Source organism: Elephas maximus, chromosome 10 (genome assembly GCF_024166365.1).
Source record: "Elephas maximus indicus isolate mEleMax1 chromosome 10, mEleMax1 primary haplotype, whole genome shotgun sequence".
Lineage (NCBI taxonomy): Eukaryota > Metazoa > Chordata > Mammalia > Proboscidea > Elephantidae > Elephas > Elephas maximus.
The window spans coordinates 14,154,841-14,173,113 of NC_064828.1; the positions used below are offsets into that span (position 1 = coordinate 14,154,841).

The 18,273-nt window shown below is 52.7% G+C and overlaps 1 protein-coding gene across 1 annotated transcript in view; it reads left to right on the forward strand.

Moving 5' to 3' along the window:
- The window catches only part of SPTBN5 (spectrin beta, non-erythrocytic 5), a 60,244-nt gene that overhangs the window by 41,506 nt on the left and 465 nt on the right, over positions 1-18,273 (forward strand). The window contains exons 48-66 of the mRNA XM_049897657.1: positions 863-1,035; positions 2,961-3,051; positions 3,228-3,374; positions 4,569-4,706; positions 4,788-5,038; positions 5,209-5,395; positions 5,659-5,871; positions 10,229-10,425; positions 10,548-10,752; positions 11,018-11,212; positions 12,114-12,269; positions 12,519-12,736; positions 12,902-13,097; positions 13,364-13,540; positions 13,683-13,784; positions 15,998-16,089; positions 16,237-16,322; positions 17,071-17,164; positions 17,479-17,570. Coding sequence (XP_049753614.1) covers positions 863-1,035; positions 2,961-3,051; positions 3,228-3,374; positions 4,569-4,706; positions 4,788-5,038; positions 5,209-5,395; positions 5,659-5,871; positions 10,229-10,425; positions 10,548-10,752; positions 11,018-11,212; positions 12,114-12,269; positions 12,519-12,736; positions 12,902-13,097; positions 13,364-13,540; positions 13,683-13,784; positions 15,998-16,089; positions 16,237-16,322; positions 17,071-17,164; positions 17,479-17,563 — 3,003 coding nt within the window. The 3' untranslated portion in view covers positions 17,564-17,570. The remainder of the gene's footprint in view (positions 1-862; positions 1,036-2,960; positions 3,052-3,227; positions 3,375-4,568; positions 4,707-4,787; positions 5,039-5,208; positions 5,396-5,658; positions 5,872-10,228; positions 10,426-10,547; positions 10,753-11,017; positions 11,213-12,113; positions 12,270-12,518; positions 12,737-12,901; positions 13,098-13,363; positions 13,541-13,682; positions 13,785-15,997; positions 16,090-16,236; positions 16,323-17,070; positions 17,165-17,478; positions 17,571-18,273) is intronic.

The following is an 18,273-nucleotide window of genomic DNA, read 5'->3' on the forward strand; positions in this document are numbered from 1 at the left end:
TGCGAGAGCACCACGGGGCCTTAGAGAGTGAATTTGTGGCCCTCGACCCATTCTTGCCTTCTTCCCACCACCCTTCTCACTTCCCATACACTCAGAGGCTTGCTTCTCCCACCCTGCCCCAACCCCTTCGGCAATGAGCCTGACCCATGAGAAATCTCAGAGAATAATGTGAAAGGAGCCCTGATGATGCAACGGGGAGGTACCACAGCTGCCCATCAGTGGAGGGACTAATGGACCCACAATGAGGGGTACGAATACTTGCCTCAGCTGCTAACCAAAAGGTTGGTGGTTTGAACCCACCCAGTGGCTCCTCAGGAGAAAGACCCAGCAATCTGCTCCCTTAAAGATTACAGCCTAGAAAAACCCTACAGGGCAGCCCTACCCTGTCACGTGAGGTCACTACGAGTCAGCATTGACTCAACAGCACCCAGTGATGACAACTGTCCTGTGCTGACATAGTCTTACTGGAAGTGCAGAGGAGGGATGGTCTGTGTCATGTGAAGAAGCTCCCCCTGCCCTGGAAATACTGATCCATGACCCCTGTCGCCAGGCCCACCCCTGACTGAGAATCACTGCCCTAAAGCCAGGCTCAGGCTTCAGAGAACTGCCTCCTAGTTTCCGAGGAACAGCTGGTGGATTTGAACTGCCGAATTTTTGGTTAGCACCTGTAGCTTACATAGCTGTCAACAACTGCCGCCAGCAGGGCTCCTCTGTGATTTGAGGGATGTGGCTTTTGGGGACAGAGCAATTGCCATATGGATGAGCACTTGGTAGGATGACTGTCAGTGAAAAAGCAGATAGTTTGGGATAGGGATGGGGGAGGCAGCCCATGGTCAATGTTGGGGTTTCCAACTCCCGCCAGGACCCCTTGGCCAATGTGGAGACCCTCCTATGGAAACACAAGGTGCTTGAGCGGGGCCTGGAGGCTCAGGCAGGAAAGATCAGCTCACTGGAGGCTGCAGCCCACAGCCTGCACCAGAGTGGACATCCCGAGGCCCAGAGTGCCCTGGGCAGGTGCCAGGCTGTGCTCCTGAGGTACTCTTGGCTCTGGGGGTATGGGAGCTGTGGGTGGGCTGGTGTGAGCATGGGGCATCCTGGCTCTTCCCTTTCTGCCCTTCCACTTCTTGGCCCCAGGCTCACCAGCCTTTTCCCTGAGTGTGTCAGCCATCATGGACTTCGAACAACACATGGAAACTTTAACTTCCCTCTACTTTCAGCTGAAATAGGGCGGAGCTTTTCAAAGGAAACATTTACTAGGAAACCAAGAGAAAAACGTATAATGGAATGGGGGGTACCACAGCACAGCACAGGTCAGGCAATCCTAAATTCCACTGCTGCCCGTCAGTGGCGGGACTCCAGGCCAGTCCCTACCGTCTCTGAGTAGACCCACAATGAGGGGTATGAATACTTGCCTCATGGGATTACTGTGAGCGTTGGAAAAGGTGGCCCTTGATGCTCTTAGCACCGTGCCTGGCACACATGAGCAAGTTGGCAGATTTCTTATCCTAATTTAAAAAGTTCAGCCACAGATGCAGTTGACGGGACACCAAGCTCCACCTTTTCTTCTCATAAAAGCTCATCTGGTTTGGATGCCTCGTTCAGCAACTCAGACTTTTAGATCAAGGCAGATTTGGCTAAACGCTGGATCCCAGAGGCAGCCTGCAGCACCTCACAAGGCCTCTGGCTCCTTTCACACCTGTGCTTGTGCCTGGCAGGTGGGCCCCACCTGGTTACAAACGTTACAGTGGTTACAAACGTTGGTTTGCTTATCTCTGTCAGCAAACCCCTCCTAGCAGGCCAGCTGTCCCTCAGCATGGGGCCACCTGACCACCCCTCCCACCACCTCCACTTTCCTGTTTCCTTTCTGTGGAGCCTGTCTGCATCTCCCTGGCCCCAGACCCTGTGGCGGGCCCAGCAGGGGGAGACAAAGGTCCATACGCATGCCAGTGCGTGGTATGGGGGGGAGGCGTGCAGGCTCTGCCACAGGGGCGCAGGTGTGAGAAGGTGCAAAGCGGGGAGAAAATATTGAACTTCTCTTCTCATTTATTTTTGAAATCTCATTTTTATTTTCTATTTTCGTCTGTGTATTTTTGTCAATGTGCTTAATACATTGGTACAGAGGCATATAACTGTAATATGAATTTGGGGAGGTGCTTGCTCAAATGTTTCTTGCAAATAGCAGTGCATGATCATAAAAACATTCAGATACTGATAAAGGAGGGGGAGAAAATGTCTCTATTTCAGAGGAAACCCCAGACTTAAAGTATACGGATACCTGAAAAAGACTGCCGTGTCTGTGTGTGTGTGTCTGTGTGTGTGTGTGTCTATGTCTGTGTGTTTGTTAGTGTATGTCTGTGTGTCTGTGTACTTGTGTGTGCATGTCTCTGTGTGTGTGCATCTGTATGTGTCTGTGTGTGCATGTGTCTGTGTGCATCTGTGTGTGCGTCTGTGTGTGTCTGTGTGTGCATCTGTGTGTGCGTCTCTGTGTGTGCTTTCATGTTCACATCTCTGTGTGTATATGTGTGTGTGTGTATGCATCTGTATGTGCATCTGTGGGGGTATGTGTGTGTCTGTGTGTCTGTATATATACTTGTGTGTGCATGTCTGTGTGTGTGCATCTATGTGTGTGTCTGTATGTGTACGTGTGCTACTGTGTGTGTTGGTGTGTGTGACTCTGTGTCTATGCCTGTGTGTGTTTGTTAGTGTGTGTCTGTATGTGTGTATCTGTGTGTGTGTGTCTGTATGTGTGTATCTGTGTGTGTGTGTGTGTGTGGTGTGTGCATGTGCACAGCTGTGCCTGTGTGTGGCCTGGGTCTCTATGTCTCTGTGCGTGTCTATGCCTGTGTGTGTGTGTATGTGTGTGGCCGTGTGTGTCTATGTCTGTGGAGGGGGTACACGCATGCAGCAGCTCCACATCCTAACTGGCGGACCTGGGAGCCATGAGACCCCCCTTCTGGCAGGAAAGAGGCTGTCCTGGAGCGAGCTGAAATCCGCCACCACCAGCTGGAGGAGCTCCAGCAGCTGCAGACATTCCTGCAGGATTCCGACCAGGTTCCCCTTGGTTGGGGCAGGGACTTGGGGAGAGGGAAGGACCTGCTCCAGAAGAGGCCACCCTTCCTCTGGGGCAGAGGCTAGGGGCAAGGGGAGAGCCACCGTCCCTGTGGGGCAGAGGTTGGGGGAGGGGGAAGGTCCCAGGCGGCAGAGCCTGGTTCTCACCTCGTGCCCAGATGGTTGTGTGGCTGAGGGAGAAGAACCAGGCGGCTCTGGAAGAGGGTTCGCAGGACCCGGCAGCGTTGCAGACACAGTTGCGGAAGCAGCAGAACTTCCAGGCCGAGCTGGACTCGATCGCACACCAAGAACAGAGGCTGCAGACGGTGAGGCCTGTGAGGGGACACAGGATAGTCCTGCAGGCCAGAGCATGGGTGTCCCCACAGCACCCTGTGGCCAGCGTTCACTGAGTACTTTCTATATGCCGGCTCCATGCTGAGCTCTGAAATGTAGTGAGAGGTAATGCTTCCCCTGAGTACACTCTCCAAAATCGGTGCCTTTTCAATAATTTTTGGGGGGTGCTTGCAATATTTTTTTTCACACAGTATAAAATGTGCCACGTTAACCATGTTAAGGTGTACAATCCAGTATCATTGATGACGCTCCCAAAGTCCTGCAATGATCACCAACACCTGTTTGAAAACATTTTCATCAGGCCAGACAAACTCAGTGCCCACTAAGCAGCGACTCCCTCTCTCCCTCGCCCTCCCCTGGTATCCCCTGATCTACTTTCTGTCTCTTTATGTGTTTGTCTGTTCTAGTTTACATAAACGGGATTGTACCTTATTTGTCCTTTTGTGTCTGGTTCATTTCATTTAGCATAATGTTTTCAAGGTTGATTCGTGTTCTAACATGTATCAGAGTTTCATTCCTTTCTAGTGGCAGAATTATTCCATTGTATGACCATACCACATTTAGTTGATCCATTCATCTGTTGATGGACACTTGGGTTGTCTCCACCTTTTAGCTATTGTGAATAATGCAGCAATGTCAATCATTTTAAAGATAGTATTTTGACATGATGGGTCTAAAGACCATCTTGAAAAGACCTTAAGTTAGAGGACACAGTGACACCAGAGCAGCAGCCCTGTGGGTAAAGGAATTGAATGGTAGCTCCTTGTTTCACGTTTAATGACCTCCTAAAAAAAAAAAAAATTTTTTTTTTTTTTTAAGGACTGCGTGGGAAACCCTGGTGGAGTAGTAGTTAAATGCTACGGCTGCTAACCAAAGGGTCGGCAGTTCGAATCCGCCAGGCGCTCCTTGGAAGCTTTATGGGGCAGTTCTACTCTGTACTATAGGGTCGCTATGAGTCGGAACGACTCGACGGCACTGGGTTTTTGGGTTTAAGTACTGTGTATGTTTTATCTCATGTAAACAATCCATTATTATTCGCATTATATGTAGGGAAAATGAGGCTTAGAGAGGTTAAGGAACAAGCTAGCACACAGACTCTGCAGCCTGGGGCTGGTGGTCTGAGCAAGCCTAAGTCCACCAGTCATGTGCCCATGTTGTGGCTGTAGGAGGGGCAGAGGCTGCTGCAGAGGGGCCACCCGGCCTCGGAGACCATCCAGGCTCAGCTGCAGGAGCTGGGTGACCTCTGGGACGAGCTGCAGGCCAACTGCAAGAGGAAGGTGGCCAAGCTCCAGGAAGCCTGCAAGGTGAGCTCTGTGCAAGCCACGGAGCAGCTGGACAGGGCACCAGGCCTCTCCCCCGCATGCTCACCTCATGCTCTGCCCCAGGCCCAGTGTCTACAGCGGAGCATGGAGGAGCTGGAGAGCTGGCTGGAGCCCGTGGAGGCCAAGCTACAAGCCCCTGTTGGAGAGCAGGACCTTCCCGGGGTGGGCGAGCTCCTGGAGGCACAGAGAGACCTAGAGGCAGCAGTAGATGGACAGGCCCAACAGGCTAGAACCATGCTGGCCCAGGCCCAGGCCTTCGCATGGGAAGAGCACTGCCGTGACGTGGAGGAGCAGGCCCGGCTGCTGTTTCAGAGGTAGATCTGCCCGTGCCCCCCCTTGGGGTGCACGCTCCTTGCCCTCTTCCTCCTCCCTGCCTTCCTGAAGGGATGCCCACCGCTGCCTGTCACAAGGGGCACAGAGTGGATGGGCACTGACAATTGTGGTCCCCATCTCTCTGGGCCCCCGTCCTCTGCTGCTGCCACAGGTTTGAGAGTCTGAGGGAGTCTCTGCAGGAACGCCGGGCAGCCCTGGAGGCCCGGAGCCTTCTCTACCAGTTCTTCAGGGACGCCGACCAGGAGATGGCCTGGGTGCAGGAGAAGCTGCCCCTGGTCGCGGCCCAGGACTGTGGCCAGAGCCTGAGCACTGTGCGGCGCCTGCAAGAGAAGCACCAGGTCCTAGCCCACCCAAGGCGTCGAAGTGGAGGGTGTCTGCCCCGGCAGGGCGCGAGGCTTCAGCCAGGAAGATGGAGCTTGTGGCCCCACAGGAGCTCTCTGCCCAGCAGGCTTCTGGGGGTGACCTGGGTTCTTGTTGGTCATGGGGGCAGGGGAATCCTTGGGGGCAGGTCTGTGGGGTCCCATGAGGCTTCACACAGAACTCCAGGACCCCAAGGAATGTCCCGTGACATGCCCAGCCCTGTCTTCCTCCTACTCCACAGAACTTGGAGCGTGAGATGTGCAGCCACGAGGCCCTGACCCGCATGGTAGTAGGCACAGGGCACAGGCTGGTGCAGGCTGGGCACTTCGCTGCCCGTGAGGTGGCTGCCCAGGTGCAGCAGCTGGAGAGCACTATGGGCTGTCTGCGGGCGGAGGCAGAACGGAGGAGGCTGCTGCTACAGCAGGCTGAGGAGGCCCAGCAGCGCCTAACAGAGGTGAGGGGGGCATGGAAAATGGAGGGTCAGTTGTGCAGGGTCCAAAGGTAACCCCACGTGGGGCTGCTGGCTCTCGATGCATCTTCTACCACCTCCACTAAGTGGTCTCCTGCCCCAAGGGCTCCCTTCCACATGTTTCCCAAAGACGGGACCGCTGGGTTATTTTGTTCTGCTGCCCTGTTTCTTCTAAACCAGGGGTTCTCAACCAGAGCTATACATTAGAATCACCTGGAGCTTTTTTTTTTTTAATAATTTTTATTGTGCTTTTAGTGAAAGTTTACAAATCAAGTCAGTCTCTCACACAAAAACCCATATACACCTTGCTACACACTCCCAATTACTTTCCCCCGAATGAGACAGCTTGCTCTCTCCCTCCACCCTCTCTTTTCGTGTCCTTTTCGCCAGCTTCTGACCCCCTCCACCCTCTCATCTCCCCTCCAGGCAGGAGATGCCAACATAGTCTCAAGTGTCCACCTGATCCAAGAAGCTCACTCCTCACCAGCATCCCTCTCCAACCCATTGTCCAGTCCAATCCATGTCTGAACAGTTGGCTTCGGGAATGGTTCCTGTCCTGGGCCAACAGAAGGTCTGGGGGCCATGACCACCGGGGTCCCTCCAATTTCAGTCAGACCATTAAGTCTGGTCTTATGAGAATTTGGGGTCTGCATCTCACTGTTCTCCTGCTCCCTCAGGGGTTCTCTGTTGTGTTCCCTGTCAGGGCAGTCATTGGTTGTAGCCGGGCACCATCTAGTTCTTCTGGTCTCAGGATGATGTAGTCGCTGGTTCATGTGGCCCTTTCTGTCTCTTGGGCTCATAATCACCTTGTATCCTTGGTGTTCTTCATTCTCCTTTGATCCAGGTGGGTTGAGACCAATTGATGCATCTTAGATGGCTGCTTGCTAGCGTTTAAGACCTCAGATGCCACATTTCAAAGTGGGATGCAGAATGTTTTCTTAATAGATTTTATTATGCCAATTGGCTTAATGTCCCCTGAAACCATGGTCCCCAGCCCCCTGCCCCTGCTACACTGGCCTTCGAAGCATTCAGTTTATTCAGGAAACTTCTTTGCTTTTGGTTTAGTCCAATTGTGCTGGCCCACCCCCCGTACTGTGTGCTGTCTTTCCCTTCACCTAAAGTAGTTCTTACCTACTATCTAACTAGTGAATACCCCTCTCCCACCCTCCCTCCCTCCCCCCTCTCGTAACCACAAAAGAATGTTTTCTTCTCTGTTTAAACTATTTCTCAAGTTCTTATAATAGTGGTCTTATACAATATTTGTCCTGTTGCAACTGACTAATTTCACTTAGCATAATGCCTTCCAGGTTCCTCCATGTTATGAAATGTTTCACAGATTCCTCACTGTTCTTTATGGATGCGTAGTATTCCATTGTGTGAATATACCATAATTTATCCATTCATCCGTTGATGGGCACCTTGGTTGCTTCCATGTTTTTGCTGTTGTAAACAGTGCTGCAATAAACATGGGTGTGCATATATCTGTTTGTGTAAAGGTTCTTATTTCTCTAGGATATATTCCAAGGAGTGGGATTGCTGGATCGTATGGTAGTTCTATTTCTAGCTTTTTAAGGAAGCGCCAAATCGATTTCCAAAGTGGTTGTACCATTTGACATTCCCACCAGCAGTGTATAAGTGTTCCAATCTATCCATAGCCTCTCCAACGTTTATTATTTTGTGTTTTTTGGATTAATGCCAGCCTTGTTGGAGTAAGATGAAATCTCATGGTAGTTTTGATCTACATTTCTCTAAAGGCTAATGACCGTGAACATTTCCTCATGTATCTGTTAGCTACTGAATTTCTTCTTTAGTGAAGTGTCTATTCATATCTTTTGCCCATTTTTTAATTGGGTTATTTGTCTTTTTGCAGTTGAGTTTTTGCAGTATCATGTATATTTTAGAGATCAGGCGCTGATCACAAATGTCGTAGCTAAAAACTTTTTCCACTTTTGGTGAAATCTTTGGATGAGCTTAAGTGTTTCATTTTTAGGAGCTCCCAGTTATCTAGTTTTTCTTCTATGTTCTTTATAATGTTTTCTATACTGTTTATGCCATGTATTAGGGCCCCTAATGTTGTCCCTATTTTTTCTTCCATGATCTTTATCGTTTTAGATTTTATATTTAGGCCTTTGATCCATTTTGAGTTAGTTTTTGTGCATGGAGTGAGGTATGGGTCTTGTTTCATTTTTTTGGAGATGGATATCCAGTTATGCCAGCACCATTTGTTAAAAAGACTGTCTTTTCCCCCATTTAACTGTTTTGGGGCCTTTGTCAAATATCAGCTGCTCATATGTGGATGGATTTATGTCTGGATTCTCAATTCTGTTCCATTGGTCTATGTATCTGTTCTTGTACCAGTACCAGGCTGTTTTGACTACTGTGACGGTATAATAGGTTCTAAAATCAGGTAAAGTAAGGCCTCCCACTTTGTTCTTCTTTTTCAGTAATGTCTTATTTATCCAGGGCCTCTTTCCCTTCCGTATGAAATTGGTGATTTGTTTCTCCATCTCATTAAAGAATGTCCTTGGGATTTGGATTGGAATTTCATTAAACGTATGGATCGCTTTTGGTAGAATAGACATTTTTATAATGTTAAGTCTTCCTATCCATGAACAAGGTATGTTCTTCCACTTATGTAAGTCTCTTTTGGTTTCTTGCAGAAGTGTACTATAGTTTTCTTTGTATAAGTCTTTTACATCTCTGGTAAGATTTATTCCTAAGTATTTTATCTTCTTGAGGGCTACTGTACATGGCATTGATTTGGTGATTTCCTCTTCGATGTTCTTTTTGTTGGTGTAGAGGAATCCAACTGAGTTTTGTATGTTTATCTTGTATCCTGATACTCTGCTGAACTCTTCTATTAGTTTCAGTAGTTTTCTAGAGGATTCCTTAGGGTTTTCTGTGTATAAGATCATGTCATCTGCAAATAGAGATACTTTTACTTCTTCCTTGCCAATCTGGATGCCCTTTATTTATCTAGCCTAATTGCTCTGGCTAGACCTCCAACACAATGTTGAATAAGAGTGGTGATAAACGGCATCCTTGTCTGGTTCCCGATCTCAATGGGAATGTTTTCAGGCTCTCTCCATTTAGGGTAGAATCACCCAGAGCTTTTTAAAAGACACTGATGCACAGGCTCCGTTCTAGACCAAATCAGAATCTTCAGGAGGGGACCCAGGCAGAAGCACTTTTAAAAGCTCTCCATTAGAACCACCAAAAAAAAAAAAAATTACCATCACCGTCGGGTTAATTCTGACTCACAGCGACGCTATAGGACAGAGTAGAACTGCCCCAAAGGGTTTCTAAGGACCAGCTGGTGGGTTCAAACTGCTAACCTTTTGGTTAGCAGCTGTAGCACTTAACCACTGTGCCACCAGGGCTCCCTCCACTAGAACAACTAAAATTATAAAACCATGACAAATGCCAAATATTGGCGAGGATGCTGAGACACTGGGCCTCTCATACATTGCTAGTGGGAATACGAAATGATAAACCGCTCTAGAAAATAGCTTAGCAGTTTCTTAAAAAATTAAACATATATTTATTACACAACCCAGCATACACACTCCTGGGCATTTATCCCTAAGAAATGAAAACTTACATTCACACAAATACCTGTATGTGATTGTTCATAGCAGCTTTATTTGTCACAGTCAAAATCTGGAAACAACAAACGTCCCTCAGTTGGCGAATGATTAAACAAAGGATGGTACATTTACACCAGGGAATACTACTCAGCGATAACAAGGAATGAACTATTGACACAATCAGCAACTTGAGTGGATCTCAAGAGCGTTAATCTGAGTGAGAATCCAATCTCGAAAGGTCACGTGACTCTATACATAACATTCTCAAAATGAAAAAATTGTGGAGGCGGAAAACAGGCTAGGAGTGGCCGGAGTTGCGCGATGGTAGTGGAAGGATGCATGGTTATAAGGGTAGCACCAGGGAGGTCTTTGTGGTGATGGATCGTTCTATATCTTGATTTCAGAGGCGGTTACACAAATGTACCCGTGATAAAATAACATGGACATTTACACACACAATGTACCAATGCCAGCCTCCTGGTTTTGAGATTGTGCTATAGTGAGGCAAGATGTAACCACTGGGGAGACAGGTTGAAGGACACAGGAGTCCTGTCTATACCAACTGCAACTTCCTGTACACCTATAATTATTTCTGAAGAAAATATTGAAAATAAAAAAGAAATGCAAATAAAAACCTCTTTGGGTGATTCTAAAGAGCAGCCAGGTTGAGAACTGGTGCTCCAAATCTTGAGGCTGCAAACCCAAGGCTGGAGGACATGGCCCAGGATACTCCCATCACCCCCATGTTGCTCCAGCTCCTGGAGGCAGAATCCTGGCTGGCGGAGCGGGGTTCTGTCTTGGACAGCAAGGACATGGGCCAGGATGCCGAGGGCACACGGGCGTTCCTGCGACTGGTGGAGGCCACCAGGAGAGATCTGGAGGGGTTCAGCACACACATAGACTGGCTGCAGGAGACAGCCGAGCTCCTGGAGAGCAGACAGAACCCAGACAGGTGGGAGAGCAATGCCCATGGGGCGGAGCCAGGAGAGGGGCACTGCCTGCAGAGGCAGGGGAGGCTGGGTCCCATGGAGAAAGGAAAGGGCTGCAGTCCAAGCTGAGTCTTTCCTGCTGCAGTCCCAAGGTGCTGTCGCTGCTGCGGGTGGTGAGGGAGGCCCACGCAGAGCTGCTACAGAGAGCAGAGGCCCGGGGGCAGTGCCTGCAGGAGAAGCTGCAGCTGTACCAGCTGGAGCAGGAGGCCCTGCTTCTTGATGCCTGGTTGGTCAGCAAGGTGGCCACAGCCGAGTCCCAGGACTATGGGCAGGACCTGGAGGGCGTCCAGGTGAGTCATTCCCAACAAACCCAGTGGCGAGTGGGTTGAGGCTAGCTAGCAAGGGCAAGGGAGATCTGCATTTTGGGGTGGGAGGGAGACTGGGGAGTGGGCAGAGGGGAAGTGGGGGGACCTCTGGGCACTGAGAGGCCCCCGAAGTTCTAGAACCAGGGCTGAGGGACGTGGGAGCTATCAGACCCTGCCAATCCCTTCATGAGTTTCAAGAGCTGCCTGAAACTACTCCAGAGTGACCCTCTCTGGCCCCACATTCCCGCAGGTACTGGAAGAGAAGTTTGCTGCTTTCAGAAAGGAAGTTCAGAGCCTGGGGCAGGCCAAGATGCAGGCCCTGAGGGAGCTGGTGGGCTCCCTGGAAGAGGGTGCACCCAGGTGCTATTCCCAGATTCAAGCCCACAAACATGGTATCGAGGCCACTTGGGAGAGGCTGGACAGGGCTATAAAAGCCCGCACAGAGGTAGGTGCCCACAGGCCAGGCCAGGGATGGCCAAGGGGCCAAGGGACAAGTAGACCCACCACAAATGTGTTTGTGTGTGTAGGAGGGGTGACTGCCTCTAACTCCCAGCACCATCAGATCAGGAGCCCCAAAGTCTTCCACATCTAGCCTCTCCCATCTCCTTCCACAAGTTTGGTTTCCTCCTAGTACAGATCACCTCAAAGGAGGAACAAAAAGTATGTCTGTTCAGCTTCTGAATCCCTCTAAACGCTCCCCAAGCGCGAGCTTCAGTTTCATGAAGACACACACCCTGTTCAGCCTCCTGTTAACAGCACACATTAACACTGGAGCTTCCTTCTTCACCTGTCTACCCCTTCCTTCTCCTAACCTGCACACCCTCAGGGGAGTTGTACGCCATTAAATCTGCAGTTTGCTCCCATGACCTTAGCTGGCAACCTCAGCTGGTTGTTTCTGTAACAGCAGCTCAGTTCATTGAGCTCCTGACAGACCCCACAGCCGGGAGGATGCTGACTCTGAAGATCCTGGGCCTGGCGGCCTCCGGGCCAGCCCTCTCAGTGCCTGCACAGGTGCAGCCAGGCCCCCCGAAAAGCAGCCCACTCCCTCCAGTAGGCCGTCTTCACGTGCTCTGCAGCCCCTCCTCTTTGCCTCCCTCCTGAGATCTGTGGTGAAGACCCTCTCCTCACTGCATGCCCTGTGGCCCCACTGCACTGTCAGTAACAGCTCACACTTACTGAAGCTGCCATACCTATGATGTCGTCTGTACTAGGGGGTCATCCATGAGACACCAAGCCCACAGTCCTCCTTGCCCAAAAGCAGGTGGCCCAGGAGGCCATAACCCCAGGAAGAAGGGACTCCTGGAGAGCAGGGCCCAGCCCAGAGCAGGCCCTCTCTCCTTCCCCAGAACCTGGCTGCAGCTCACGAGGTCCACGGCCTCCACAAGGCAGCGGCCGTGCTCCAGGGCTGGATGCAGGAGAAGGCCGCCATGATGGAGGGAGCCGGCTGTGGCCACAACCTGCTGTCTGTGCAGGCCCTGCAGCACCAGCACCGGCACCTGGAGGTGAGGGCCCCAGGGGCAGCTCGTGTGCGGCCTCCCTGTAGGCTATGGGCAAGGGGGCCAGTCCAGCCTTTTCCCCACCCCAGGACTACCTGCACCTCCTCCCTAGAAACCTAGACCTCTCCCATGGGGGCCTGGAGTTAGCCCAGGCTGTGGACACAGCTGACGTGGCCTAGAGGGTCCATGAAGCAGAGCAGGGCCACCACTGCCTGAATGGGGAGAATGAGGCCTGATCTCATGTTCTGGCTGCAGAGAGAGCTGGCAGCTGTGGAGAAGGAGGTGGCACAGGTGGGGATGGAGGCCAGCCAACTACGCCAGCTATACCCTGCAGCCCAGGAGGGCCTGGCTGAGCGGCTGGCCAAGGTGCAAGAGGCCTGGGCCACCCTGAATACGAAGGCTCGGGAGCGGGGCCGGCGGCTGGAGCAGGCTGCCCAGGGCCACGCCTTCCTCCAGCGCTGCCAGGAACTGCTGTAGGTGACCTCCTTCCTCTGCTGTGGGCTCCCTCTGCCCTGCAGGATGAGGGGCACCCAGCTCTTCAGGGCTGGATGCTCCCACCCACTCCCTGCTCAGCTTGTGCCCAGCCCTGCCCCGTCTGCCCTCCCGGCCCTGACACACTGTCCACTCCATCCTCACAGTGTGTGGGCTCAAGAGAAGCAGGCGCTGGTGCCCTGGCAGGAGCTGGCACCTTCTCAGGAGCTGGTGGGGGCCAAGCAGCTCTCCAGGCAGCAGGAGGAACTGGGGCAGGAAATCACAGAGCTCTGCCTTCGAGCCCAGGATGTGTGGCGGGAAGGGCAGCAGCTGCTGGACAGCAGCCACTTCATGTCCCCAGAGGTATAAGCACAGAGGGTGGGCCTGGGACTGAGCCAGGACAGAGCCCCATTGCCCAAGGCCTCAGAGCCCTTAGCAGGTGTGGATGCCAGCGGGAGAGGAAGGCCTTTGTTCCCGCTCCTCGTGCTCCAGGTGCCCAGGTGGCTGTACCTGAGCATCTCACCTGCACATACACCCCCTTCCCCCCAGGTCACAGAGTGTCTGCAGGAGCTGGACAGGCAGCTGTACCTGAGGGTCTCACCTGCACATACACCCCCTCCCCGCCCCAGGTCACAGAGCGTCTGCAGGAGCTGGACGGGCAGCTGCAGGAGCTCCAGGAGGCCTGGACCAGGCACCAGCAGCACTGCCAGGACAGCCAGGGCCTGTGGGAGCTGCAGCAGATGCTAGACCAGGCCGAGGCCTGGCTGACCCCCCGGGAGGGCCTCCTGCTGGACCCTGACTGCGGGGTGAGTGGAGGCCCTGCCCCTTAGCCGGCCACACGGCCTGCAGCTATGGCCATGAGCAGACCCTGCTGCTCCTCCGGCTCGCTGCCACCCAGGCCCGGCTGCAGAGGATGGAGGGGCCTCATGCTGCCTGGCTTCTCCCCAGCACTCGGTGTGGGATGTGGAGCTCCTGCTCCGCAAGCATCAGGACTTAGAAAAGTGGCTGGCAGCCCAGGAAGAGAAGTTTGACCAACTACAGAGGACAGAGGTGAGAGGGAGGCTGGGGCCAGGGTGCAGGGAGAAGGGAGTTAGGCTGGTGGGAACAGTCGCTGGTCTCAGCCCGAGGTAGGCTCCCCTTCAGGAAGACCCGTTCCTGTTCTTTCCCTTCCCAGCTGCAGTGTCCTGTCACCCCAGTTCTGGGTAGGGTAGGGCGCCACCGTGGACTGGGATGAGAGGGAGGTCTCCTAAGCAGAAGCAGGAAGAGATTAGGAACAATGAGCAGACAGATCTCTCTGGAAACAGGAAGAGAGATTTTTTTTTTAAGTTTTTTTTTTTTTTTTTTGAGGTAAGAGTCACATAACATAAAATTCACCATTTTAATAATTTTAAAGTCTACACTTCAGTGGCTTTTGGTTATATTCACTGTTATGCAACTATTGTCACTATCTAATTCCAGAACATTCTCACCACCCTAAAAAGAAACCCACCCCACTAAGTAATTACTAGGGAAGGAGGGATCTTGAGAAGAGAGGCTGGGCATGGGCCCCCTGGAGCCTATGGCCTGGGGAAATGGCCCATCAGCACCTGGCCTGGCTCAGCTCTCTCCACAGCAGGACAGAGCTGCTGTGGCAGGTGAAGGCCAAGGCTCTGAGACCTGAGGGAGCTGGCCGGGGCAGCCTGTTGGCCTTCCTCGAGTGGAGACGGACATGAGGGACCTGCAGCCAGGTGTCCCCAGCAGGCCACACACCCCCTTCACCACCACCTTGTCCCCGGAGGCACACAGCTGAGTAGCTGGGGCTGTGGGGTGAGGGTCCTACTCCTCAGCCAGCACCTAAGGCCAGGAGCACTGGGCATAGGAATGAAGGGCGGAGGGACCTGGCCAACCATCCAGAGTGGGCCTGCCCTCTGTGCTGGTCCAGACATCTCCCCGGCCCCACCTGGCATTTTCAGGATGCAAAGGGTGCCCCCACCATGGAGGGGGTTTTGAAGTTTCTTCTGCCTGGTGGAAGGAAGCTAAGTGCTGGAAGGTTCCTTATTCAGGCAGCTCCCCTCTGCAGAACCCTCCAAGGGGCTCTGGGCGGGGGGCCATCTGGGCCTGGCTTCCTGATAGGGTGGGCTCCATAGACCCCACCACCACCACCACTCACAGGGCAGTTTGGCTTCTTGGGGCCAGGTCACAGCTTCTTACCCATCCTGGGGGAATAGGGGTTCCTCCTCTCTCTCCTCCTCATGGTTTCCCTATAAGAGCTCTTCCTGGATGAGTGAAGGGGACTTGGTGGTTAAGTGCTTGGCTCCTAACCAAAAGGCTGGCAGTTGTGATCTGTTCCCATAGATTAAAAAAAAAATTTTAATGGGGCAGGTCTACCCTGTCTCATTGGGTTACTGGGTCATGCTGGGTCGCTATGAGTCAGAATCAATCATCAACAACTGGATGGGTACAGACCTTTGAGGATGAAAGGAGAAGCGACAATAGGACAATAGCTACGGAAGAATCTAGGTGGCGGTGGGCGGAAGGTTTGTTGTCCTTGTGCAGGCTAGGAGGGGGAGCCGGTGGAGAGGGAGAGTTGGTGACACACAAAAGAGGTGGGAAGTGAAGGAGTAGGGGTCCTGTGGATCCAAAAGTTGGCACCAGGCTTGAGCCATGGGTGGAGGGGGCACCTCTTGGGGGCACCTCTTTCCTCAGAGGCAGGAAGAGAAGACAATATGAGGACATAGATGAGTTTCAGCAGGAGCTGCTTTTGAATTCATACAGATGAAGAACTGTTATTTATCGTTACTTAAAACATTTGCTTCCTTAAAAAAGCCATCTCTACATTAACTTTTTTAAGATTAATATATTTTAATATAATATATATTATTTATATATATATTATATATTAATAAAACTTAAGGTCAGAGTCATTATTTAGACATGGATCAAAACTTCCTTATCTCCTATAAAGTTTCTGTAACAGAATGAAAAGAAATTAGTTTGTGCCTGAAAAAATCCATCAATCTGCTTCCTGGATTCTCTTTCCTATGGGGACTTTGGTCCAAATCACCAAATCAATCTTTTTCCTGGAGCCCCCGGATGGAGATGCACGGCCAGGCTTTGCCCAGAGCCCGGCTGCGGCTTCCTCTCGCTCCCCACAGCCCAGCTTGCACTCCTGGGAGGGCAGCTGTGGGGTCCTGTGGGAGCTCCCTGCACCTGCTCCCCATGAAAGGACAGCAATAGGGGAAAGCTGAGGCAGCCACAGCGCCCCTGCCTCTGACTTTCCCCAGAAAGCAGCTTCTACAGCCACCCTTGACCTCGAGGGAGCCCAGTGTGGGAGGCCGAGGGACCACCATGGCATGAAACACACTTTCACTTTGAGGTGAGGGCCGCGTGGGGGCGAGACACTGGCTGTGGGAACACACGACGCAGGCAAGCTCAGCTACCAAGACCAGCCAGGGCTGAGGAGCCTGGAGGGAGGGTTCCCAGGGGAGGCAGAGTTGTGACCCCTCGCTGTCTGTGGTGCCAGGCTAGGCGGCGGGGTGGAGCATCTCCTTCCGGCTCCATCAGAAGGACAGGCTGAGATCTGGCTGCGAGCCCTGAGCAGTGCAGAAGGTGGGTTCCAGGGGAGGACAGGGACCAAGCTCCAGGTGCCAGTGTTGTTTTGTGAATTCGTGGAAAGTTTTCACATCTAGTATCTCTGCCCCGAGAGGTAGGTGGGCTTAACTGTCTTTTTTCAGCCAAGGAATTTAAGGCCCAGAGAGGTTATGCTACCTGCCCAAGACCACACAGCTAATTAGAAGCAGAGTTGAGATCAGGCATCCTGCCCTGCCCCCTCAGGATCTGCCACAAGACACCCTGAGCCCTCCCCTCTAGGATCTCTGTGGATTCTATTTCTTCGAGAGTTTCCTTGCCTTTACTTTGTCAGATCCTGGGGGACTTCTCCAAGCTTCTCATCCCCAGGTGGCTCTAAAGGCCAAGCCCAGTTCTACTTCGGGGGGAAGGCATGAAAGCACCTCTTTGACCACAGCTGGAGGGAGTGTGTTCAGAGCGTGCTCTAAGGCTGCTGGGGCTCCACCCCTGACCCCCTGGGACCCCTCCCAGCCTCCCTGGATTCCTGGCTCTACGCCTATATCCTCTTGGTCCTTTCAGAAGAGTCTCAGCATTTCAGAATCTCCCCATCTCCTCCAGGCTGACCCTTTCTTAGCTCACCTGAGTCAGTCTTGTAGGAGGTGGGGACGCCCAGCCTGGGTTGCCCCACCACGTGAGAATGGCCCTGCTGAGCCTCCAGAAGGTGCACGTGCCGAGTCAGGCCCCCTGAGGCTTCACCAGGGCTGACGGTTGTTCTTGCCCTGCCCTGCAGCCCGGAGTTTGAGCCCAGAACTCAAAGCCAGACCTCTCAGCCTCCTCCATGAGAGCGTTGCTGAGAGCTTGCCCAGCACAGCCTCTCAGCTCAGGTAAGGCACCTGCGGTGGTGGGGGGGATGCTCCCGGACAAATGCTGCCCTCCTGAGTGCATGGCCTTAGGACTTGAACCTAGTCTCCTGAGGTGGGGGGCGATTTCCACATGTGACACCTTCCATCACCCCTGGGACACAGAAAGCCCTAATACCCACCCCCCTTGGTGCTAACCCCTCTTCACTCTCAGCCGGGACAACTGGTTCTGGGCCAGGAGGCTCCCTTCGCTGCCCAGGGGCTCATTCCACGTGGGCCCTGCCTGCCTCCCCCTTATGAGTGTGTGTGTGTGTGTGTGTGTGTGCACGTATCGACAGATCCACACAGCCCTTCAAGTTCCCTCAGACTGGTCCTGCTGAGGAAACTGCACACGACTCTGAACGCCTTCCCCACTCCAGCTAGACCCGTGGTAAGGGGCAGCTTGGGCCTCCCTTTGCACATTCCTGGAAAGCTTGCTCAGGTGTGTCTACCTGGGACCCACACATTCTGCACCCTTTGGCCTGCCTTCTCTTCCAAGACAGGACATTTGTTTGCGGGTAGCTGCCTCCCCATCCCTTGCTCATACCCCTGCTCTCTGTGCAGTTCCTTCCTGCTTTCCCTGTCCAAAGACCCAGTCCCCCTCCAAGGGGCAAAGGGAGCCTTATGGTCATAGATGAGAGCCGGAAGTCAGTGTCCACACATGGCAGAGCTAACATGACCAGACCAGGGGCAAGGAAATGCCAAGACTGGGGAGAGGTGTGGGCTAAAGCATAGGAACAAATGGCTCTCGTTTGGGTTCTTCTGCCTCTTCTAGATCCCGGCATCATTTGGATGCTCAACCACCTCACTGCAGCTCTTTCCTACTGGTGGGCATCGGGGATCTCTGGACAAGGGGACATTTGGGGTTGGATGAAAACAGGGAAGGGACTGGAGGCAAGAAAATAGCGGTGAAGCCTTCACAGGGTCCCCCAGGCCAATGACAAGCCACCCACCCACCCACACACACACACACACCCGAAGAGGCAGCCGTGGTCATGGAGATACTTTCTCTTCCTCAAGCTCTATCTCTCACACACACACATACGCCAGAAGAGGCAGCTGTGATCACGGCCTCTGGTATAATTAGCCACTTC